The sequence below is a fragment of the Chenopodium album genome, chromosome 22 (genome assembly GCF_948465745.1).
Source record: "Chenopodium album chromosome 22, dcCheAlbu1.1, whole genome shotgun sequence".
Classification (NCBI taxonomy): Eukaryota; Viridiplantae; Streptophyta; class Magnoliopsida; order Caryophyllales; family Amaranthaceae; genus Chenopodium; species Chenopodium album.
This window is the reverse complement of record NC_137855.1, coordinates 32,286,289-32,295,934: the sequence shown is the minus strand read 5'-3', so window position 1 is coordinate 32,295,934 and position 9,646 is coordinate 32,286,289. Positions and strand designations below refer to the sequence as shown.

Sequence of the window (9,646 nt, the reverse complement as noted above, 5' to 3'; positions counted from 1 at the left end):
TTGGACCGGTTTGCTATTAATAAATAAAGTAGTAAAAAGAAAAAAAAAGGAAGCAATTATTCAAATCCACTTTTTTATTTTTCTTTTTTTTTTGGTATATCCAACACCCCCACCTATTTTTCCATAAAAATTGCCAGCTCCAAAGGACATTTTCTCTCTCATCTTCTCCCTTTTTCTCTCTCCTCCTGCAATTTTCGTGCTCATTTTCACTCCCTCATTTTCATGCAATTTTCTCAATCATCATCATCATCAAGCTTCGAGATCGTTGATTTGTTGATTTAGGTTTGATTTTGATTGTTTTGTTTGATTCTAGATCTTTCGGATGATTTGTTTGAGTTTTTTTGGTTGATTTTTGATTGATTTTGCTGTTTTTTGATTGATCTGAGGTTTTAATTTGAATTTGTTTTGGTGTTTTTGATAATTTGTGGTTGATTTGTAGCTTTATTGCTGTTTATTTATGCGTGAATTTGATTAATTTGTGTATTGAATTTGATTTGATCAGCTTTGAAATTGATAAGAAATGGCAAATTATAGCGTTAATTTTTGAGAATTTCTAATGCATGATTGAGGGAAGAAGCTTTTACTATAATTAGCTGTTAAATTTTTTTAAAAAAAAAAACTGGGTTTTCGGTCTGGACCGGGAAATTCCGGGTTAAACCCGGACCGGACCAAAAATCGAAATAGACCTTTTTTAAGAACCGGGACCAGACCTGAAGGTGCCGGCCCGGGTCCGGTCCAATCCGGTCCGGGTTCAGGTCCGGTTCATTTATGTACACCCCTAATTGTGAGGATTCCCATTATAGTATTTGATAGATTGCAAACTTGTAGAGAGAGGTCGAATGAGTAGTGCTATGGGATGAATATCGGGGACATGAATATATATAGGATTCAAGTCGAGTGAGAAACAAGTAAGTTCCTTGTTAGGGCCTATTATTATGTATAGTGTATAGTTATCGGGCCTATCTCATGAGCCCTAATCTATTTGCTAGGTTGTATATATACGCTTGCTATACTCTAATGAAAACTACGGAAAATCATTTCGTGTCATGGTATCGGAGTCAAAATCACTCTAATCCCTAAAATCAATTTCTCCATTCTAATACCTACAATCAATTTCTACCATCAATTTCACCAATTTTTTATTTATTTATTTATTTTTTTAATTGGGTTCGGATTTGGGATAATCCCCAATTCAATTTCTTCCAAATTATTCTTTGGTTGCTTCGTGACTAGTGTTGTGCACATTACTGTTTAATTTCTTGTAATTTGGGATATTTCCCAATTCAATTTCTTCTAATTCTCGTGCTATTGTGCTAAGCTCGTGGGGCTTCAATTATTCTTCTACTTTATTCTTCTATTGTGCTATTATTCTTCAATTTCACCTCTGTCTTGCTATCCTACTACTTGTTTAACAATGGCAGAAGAAACCATTGTTTCCCCTTCTATTGAAAATTTTCTGTCCAAGCGACCATTATTTTGTACTCATTGCCATCGTTCGGGACATGATATTGCTGGTTGTTTTCTCGTCCATGGCCTACCCGAGTGGTGGCTGGACAAATATGGGTCTAAACAGTGCTCTTCTTCTCCAGGGATGACTAATTCTGACGCCTGGACTTCGCACCATCTGTCAGCCGCGGGAATGACACCTTCGCCTGCCGTTTCTCTGTCACGTGCCCTGCCAGGTCCTGGGGATATCCCGCGACTCTGTCCCGCGGGTGCTGCTACACCCCAGGAGGTTCTGCCAGGGCAGGGGATATCCTGCGACCCCACCCCGCGGCTGCTGCTTCCTCCATTACTGCTGCCCTTCCTCGGTTTCCTACTCCTACTACTACCGCCTCTTCTATTTTGGGTGTGTTTGATCATCCTACAACTTTTATGGCTAGTGATTCTCTATCATTCTCATGGATTATTGACACCGGTGCATCCCATCATGTTACCGACAATGACAATTTTTTACAAGATGCTCATTCTATTATCTCTTGTCCCGTTGGTCTTCCCGATGGTGCTAAGACCATGGCTACTAAGGAGGGTCGTGCTGTCTTGGCGGATGGCATTACTCTTGAACATGTTCTATTTGTTCCGCAATTGAATTGCAATTTAATTTCGGTGTCTAAGTTGATTGATGACTCTAATTGGTTTGTCCGATTCACTAATACTCTTTGTGCTATACAGGATCAACCCTCGGGGAGCTTAATTGGAGGTGGTGAACGGATAGATGGGCTATATTATTTCCGGCGTATTCCAAAAGTATGTGCACTTACGGGTCCGGAGATTTCTACATTTGAGTTGTGGCATCGTCGTTTGGGGCATCCGTTGGAGAAAATTGTTAAATTGCTTCCTGCTATTCGAGGTAGTACTGTAACTAAGTGTTTACATAATTGTGAAATTTGTCCTCTAGCTAAACAAACCCGAGACAGTTTTCCTGATAGTGATAGTCGTGCTAGTCGTATTCTTGAAATGATACATTGTGATTTGTGGGGACAGTATAATACGGCTTCTACTTGTGGTGCTCATTATTTTTTGACGATTGTTGATGATTATTCCCGTGGTGTTTGGGTTTACTTATTGAATGACAAAACTGAGGTTTATTCTTCTTTTTGCTCTTTCTTTGCTATGGTTAAATGTCAATTTAATGTCAATGTTAAATGTGTGCGGAGTGACAATGGCACAGAATTCAAACCTATGACCCCATATTTTACTGAAAATGGCATTCTTTTCCAAACCTCTTGTGTTGGAATACCTCAACAAAATGGTCGGGTAGAGCGTAAACACCAACATATATTGAATGTGAGTCGTGCTTTGATGTTTCAAGGCAATTTGCCGATTACTTTTTGGGGTGATTGTGTCCTTGGGCGGTTTATCTCATTAATCGTACTCCTTCCCCTTTGTTAGCCAATAAAACTCCATATGAAATACTTTTTGCTAAACCACCAATTTTTGATGAGTTGCGTGTCTTTGGGTGTTTATGTTTTGCTCATAATCAAAAGGCAAAGGGTGACAAATTTGCCCCGCGAAGTCGAAAATGTGTGTTTGTCGGATACCCTCATGGGAAGAAAGGTTGGAAATGCTATGACTTAGAAATTGGTGACATTTTTGTATCTCGTGATGTGAAATTTCATGAGAACGAGTTTCCGTTTATTTCTCATGAGGAATCGGGTTTGAGTGTTGAGGGGGGGTCACCTGAGGTTGTTGGGGTTGATAGTGATTTCTTGGATGACTTGGAGTATGTTTTAGAGGTTGGAGAAGAGGCCATTATGCACGACACCCCAACCAGCCCCAACCACGGCCAAACCGCGGAGTCTTTTGCCACGGGTAGTAGCATGGAGAGCAGCTTCAGCGCTGCGCCTACTGCTTCTGCCACGGACAACAACATGGAGAGCAGCTCCAGTGCTGTGCCTACTGCCACTACTACTGTTTATGTCAGCCGTGAGGTGGCTGCTCCGATTCCCACTGATCCTTCTTTTCTTGTGTTGGACCGTGCTCAACGTCCAAGGCAACCCCCGGGGTGGCACCGGGATTATGTCGCACACACTATATCTTTACCTAGTCCATCTATCTCGCAATGTTCATCGCCTACTCCATGCTCCTCAGGTACTCCTTACCCCTTAGCACATTTTGTCAATTGTGATAAATTTTCTGTGCAACACCGTGTTTTTATTGCAGCCGTTGATACGGTAGTTGTGCCTCGTAATTTCAAGGAGGCAATGCAAGATGAGGGGTGGAAAGCGGCTATGCAAACAGAAATTGATGCATTAGAAAAAAATGGCACATGGGTAATGGAAAAATTGCCTCCGGGTAATAATGCTCTTGGGTGTCGATGGGTTTACAAGGTCAAACTTAATTTTATGGCACACTCGAGAGATTGAAGGCTCGTCTTGTTATTTTTGGTAATCATCAAGTTGAGGGTATTAATTACAATGAGACTTTTGCTCCCGTTGCTAAAATGGTCACTGTTCGTGCTTTTTTTGCTGTCGCTGCTGCAAAGAATTGGGAATTGCATCAGATGGATGTCCACAATGCATTTCTTCATGGTGATCTTGATGAGGAAGTTTATATGAAGCTTCCCCCTGGGTTTCACAGCTCTCAACCTGGTATGGTGTGTCGTCTTCTAAAATCGTTGTATGGTCTTCGACAAGCACCTCGTTGTTGGTATTCTAAATTGGCCGCCTCTCTGAAAAGGTACGAATTTGTGCAATCGTACTCTGACTATTCTCTTTTTACTCTGCAATCTGGGTCTATTCAACTTAGTGTTCTGGTGTATGTTGATGATTTGATAATTTCTGGTAATGTCTTCTGCGATTTCAACATTCAATTCATACTTGAGTGACTATTTTCATATGAATGATTTGGGTGTTTTGAAGTATTTTCTTGGTGTTGAGGTTGCTCGTAGTCCGGAAGGCATATTTTTATGTCAACGGAAATATACACTTGACATTCTTGCAGAGTCTGGTTTGCTAGGTGCTCGTCCGGCAGGTACTCCTATTGAGCAGAATCATACTCTGGCGAAATCAGAGTCCTCTTTCTTTTCTGATCCAGAGCAGTATCGACGGCTTGTGGGTTTTCTGATTTATTTGTCTTTTACTAGACCGGATTTGGCATACGCGGTGCATATTTTGTCTCAATTTATGCAACACCCGTGACATGATCATTGGGAAGCGGCTCTTCATACAGTGCGGTACTTGAAGGGATGTCCGGGTCAGGGAATCCTTTTGAGTTCTGATTGTGATTTACATATTACAGGTTGGTGTGATTCAGATTGGGCAGGTTGTCCCTTGTCGCGCCGTTCTATCTCTGGCTGGTTGGTGTTTCTTGGTGCTTCTCCTATATCTTGGAAGACTAAGAAACAGGACACTGTGGCCAAGTCATCTTCAGAGGCCGAATTCCGCTCAATGTCTAAAGCTACTGATGAGTTGAAATGGTTAAAGGCCCTTCTTCTGAGTTTGGGTGTCTCGCATCCCCGTGCTATGAGTTTGTTTTGTGATAATCAATCTGCTTTGTATATTGCAAAGAATCCGGTTTTCCATGAGCGTACCAAGCACATTGACGTGGATTGTTATTATCTTCATGATGCGATTCAGGATGGTACCATTAGTCCGTCTTATGTAAAGACAATGGACCAATTAGCGGATATATTCACCAAGGCTTTGAGTAAAAGTCAATTCATGTATTTACTTGGCAAGTTGGGCATTTGTGATTTGCATGCTCCAACTTGAGGGGGGGGTGTTAGGCCCTATTATTATGTATAGTTGTAGGGTATATTTCAAGCACTATAACCCCAAGCTTGAACCCCACTGTGATCATACACTAAAGTATGGTGGCGTTCCAAAGGGAAGAAAGCTAGAGCAAAGGAGTCGCTAACAAGTTTTAGGAACTTGTAAACCCAAAACGATCCAGGAGATCGTCAACTCCATAAGGTCAGGAACCAAAAAGGGTTCGGGGATGAGGGTACGAATCCAATCTACAAAAGAAAGGACCCGCCCTATAAAATAGGCCTTTACTTTATTCTACTCGTATTCATGTGCGCTTTTCGACTAACATGCAAACATTAAATTTATCCCTAACCTGTTTATCTATGTTGGTTGAATATTAATGCACAAATAAAACTATTATTGGCGATCACTTGAATTAAAATCATATTAGCCTAAACAAAATTAATAATTATCTTATTAACCGTGATTTCAAGTACAAATTCCCTTTAATGTAACAAACATAAAAGGCGTGATCAAGCAATAACAATAACATATAATATCAAGCAACATAAGCATAATCATAATAATAACAACAATAGCCAGAATCATGTTAAGGCATAATAAAGCTTTAATATAATAGCAAGACCCTAGGCATGATACTAACAAGATTAATAACAAATCCTAGCATGTCACTAAACAATAAAGATCAAAGCTTTAAACCTAACATGGTACTAACATGATATTAGAAAGAGATTAAAGGCACCCTAAACATGATACTAGAAAGCAATAAAAACATCCTAACATGATACTAGGAATTAATCAAATCTAAACATGCTTTCTAAAAGAATAGAGCAATAAGATTACATACTTTGAAGCCTCGTAACTCTTTCTAATAACAAAATACACGCGTTAGTAAACTTCAATGAAAATAATAAAGAATTAAGGAATTAAATAAAAATCAAATTAAATAAATTTTAAACTAGATTTGGACCAAACCCTCAGAAAATATTAAACCTTGCACGTCTAGGGCGAAGGCAACTTCGAACTTGGCTAGATGATTCTAAATCTTGTGTATGCGGAATTGTGTTTAAAAGGTTGGTTTAGAAAGAGAGAGAGAGAGAGAGAATTAAGCTATATTGCTTGAAGAGAGTTGATAGAGAAAATCAAGTAATTCTTGATGAGAGTTGGTGAATAAAAACGGAGGTCGAGGACCCTATTTATAAGAAAAATAGTCCGGAAATGGACAGAATTTGATAAGGAATAAAACTACACGTTGTCGCCAGAAATACACTTTGTCGCGAGGCGACAGGGTCTGTCGCCAAGCGACAGACTTGTCGTTTGGCGACAGTCTGGCTTGCACGCGCTTTCCACGCGGAATCCAATCTTTAACCAAATTTGATCTACGGAATCCGTACAGAAGATAAAACGTATCCTTTAAAAATAATAATATAATAATAAAAATAATAATATTTTATTCCAAATAAAAATCCATCTTAAAATAATTATTAAATCTAATAATATTAGAATTTAAAAGAACCTTCTAGAAACTTCTACAAAGTTATAATTAATCCTAATAATTTTAGGAATAATAATTAACATTGGGCCCTCCTCTAGATCATTGAGCCGTATGTAAATAATGAATCGGGCCCAGCTTAGTATTTTGGCCATAACTTCCTCAATATTCATCTGAATTGGGCTTATAATATATTGTTGGAAAGGTCTTTTTGAGCCCCATCCAATTACACTATTATTGGACCCTTATTATAAACCAAACTAAACTGGATTGGCTATTTTTAATAAAATAGGGTTGTTTTCAAAAACAGAGAGAAGAGAACTTTTAATAAAACTAAACCGCAACACTTGACTTTTCCACACTTTCACCTCATTCGATTATGGTTCGACGTGAAAGGCATTCATCACTGGGTTTGGTTTTGGGGAGACACAAATGGGTGTCTACAATAGTGTATAGTTATCGCGCCTATCTCATGAGCCCTAATCTATTTGCAAGGTTGTATATATACGCTTGCTATACTCTAATGAAAACTACGGAAAATCATTTCGTGTCATTCCTGGTGGTTCCGGGTAGGAATTGGCCTAGGTAGCAAGTTCAGTGCAGGAACTTATAAGAAAGGGTTTGATTGTAATAAGGTGTATTATTAGGAGTGTTTGGTCCAATATAGTGAACAAGTTTTGATTGAATATTCCTAAGAGGGTCAAGGTTTTGCATCCAATTGGGCTGTGGAAGATTTCCTCTTGAAATTTGTTTTAATTGCATTGTCTAAGTTCCTTTCAGCTATCTATTTAATATTCAGCGAAATTGAGCCACTGTTCATATTATAATTCATCCTCGGTATATCATCCAAATAACAAATTACCTTAATACCCTTAATCAATTTCATCACACACTATTGGCTTAGGACATTTTGGACAATTTATTATCTTATAAACTACTATTTTTCAAAAAATACAATAACCAACACATTGTAATAAAATAATAATTGAACACCGAAGAAGAATATATAATCGTGTAGTTACTTGATTTTATGAAGTACCATCAATATTTTTGCACTTTTGCAAGATACATAAACGTGCATTATGTACTAATAAAATATATGACCAATGCAGACTGAAATGTTGGTTTATGATTGAAAGATTGCTATGAGAATAGTGATAGGTATTATAGATTATGATAATATTTGTCGCAGAGCTAGGATATTTTGTATATATTTTTGATATACCACAAGTCCATTAACACATTTAGTAATACATGTCTAAAGTAGAAAATGATATACGTTGAACAAGTTCCACCAATGGTACTTCGTTGGTTCATCAACCTCTCCGTAATTTCTCCAAGGGTCTCGATAGTAGCCTGTCAGGACACCGGAGACGCACTTAGTCACCTCACCATCATCAAACCTACATTTAATGTGGAACAACGTCACATGATCATCAACAACATAGGTCCCAGATATGAAAATTGGAATATAAGTTCAAGTAATGTAAACAAATCTACAGACATACCATCGCGTAGCAGGAACTAATACTATCAACTCAGAAGACTGTGATCCCTATCCTTGCTGCCTCTGCCCCTGTTGCCCCTGAAGCTGTTGCCCATTACCCTGTACTTGAATTTGAGTTTGGGTGAAGGCGGGATCCTCAGGGTCACTCAAATCATGGGCCTCCGCTTCCTCCATTTCCTCATCATCATCAAACACCAAAGCACGTGCTTTCTCCTTTCCCTTTTTTTTCTTCGACGCTTCTTCTTTTTTGCCTCCCGCCATAATATAACCACCTGAGATAATAATTGTTAGTTACGTAGACATGATATTATGCAAATAACAATAATTAGAAGTATACTGCGTTATAATAGAAATAATGCAATGTAGTGTTATGTAATAGATATAATACAAAATAGAGCAATGTAACATGATACAAAATACAATAATTTTAATAATCTCATATTGATTTTACAATAACAAACAAATTGTCCTAATCATTACTTTCATCACTATTATCACTAATGGATTCATCACTACTATCATCTAAAAACACATCGATGTCATCATCCTCGTCACTGTCACTAGAGTCAACACTAGATTCGTCATCCTCATCGCTTGAGATAATCAGGCCGACATCATCATCATCATCTTCATCATCATCTTCAAGGTCATAGTCAGGAATGTCATTTGGTGGACAAAGCGTTGCATGTACTTGTGGGGACGGTGCCTGCAAAAACTCAAGGTCCATTGGAGCATCAACGACTGACCTTGCTTGTGTTTTAAACACAGCCCACCATTGAACTCGATCCCGTTTTAGGCTAGGGTAGGATGCGTAGTACACTTGGGTCACTTGATAAGATAACACAAAGGGATCATACTTGGGGTATTTTTTTAGTATGATTTACTTCGACAAGCTTGTATTGTTCATGTATGTTCATACCCCTACCACAATCCATCCAACTACACTTAAACAGAATAGTCTTGTACTCTTTTTCCGGGCCAGTGTAGACAAGTTCAATTATGTCGTCTAGAATGCCAAAGTACTCTCCACCGTCCTCACTAGACACACACACATCATAATTCATGGTAGACTTGTGTTTGCCATGGGAATGTGTATGGAAATTAAATCCACCGACAAAAATCTGCTTCCATGTTCGAAAGATCTGGTAATAATAGGACTTGGATCTCAAGTACACGCTTGAAAGGGAGCATGGACAATGCTTGCAAGACATCCGAATTTGGTTTTTCTTCAACCACCTATACATGGCACAATACATCAATTCGATAAAATTGCAACATCTATAATTCAAATTTACAGAATAGCTAGAAAGTTTCTATCACCTTGTGATGAAACCAATCAGAGAATTGAGATTCACATTTCTCCATGACTTCTTCTCTACGTAGGTAAGGTCGAGTACTAAGAATGTAGTCCTCAAACTTCCTATTTGATCAATGAAC

The 9,646-nt window shown here is 38.5% G+C and overlaps 1 protein-coding gene across 1 annotated transcript; it reads left to right on the top strand.

Moving 5' to 3' along the window:
• The first annotated feature begins 1,875 nt into the window (after positions 1 to 1,875).
• Positions 1,876 to 8,220, top strand: LOC145604204 (uncharacterized). The gene is made up of 5 exons (XM_081660142.1): positions 1,876 to 2,506; positions 2,893 to 3,830; positions 4,741 to 4,764; positions 4,836 to 5,164; positions 8,205 to 8,220. The coding sequence occupies exons 1-5, from the start codon at positions 1,876 to 1,878 to the stop codon at positions 8,218 to 8,220; spliced, it is 1,938 nt and encodes a 645-aa protein (XP_081516268.1).
• Positions 8,221 to 9,646: the final 1,426 nt, after the last annotated feature.

Excerpts from the sequence above, each read along its gene's own strand:
- LOC145604204 (XM_081660142.1), top strand. The coding sequence starts at position 1,876 with ATGGCTAGTGATTCTCTATCATTCTCATGGATTATTGACACCGGTGCA. Across the intron at positions 2,507-2,892 it reads TAATACGGCTTCTACTTGTG|CCAATAAAACTCCATATGAA; the intron begins GTGCTCATTATT and ends CCCCTTTGTTAG. Across the intron at positions 4,765-4,835 it reads GTGTGATTCAGATTGGGCAG|ACTAAGAAACAGGACACTGT; the intron begins GTTGTCCCTTGT and ends ATATCTTGGAAG.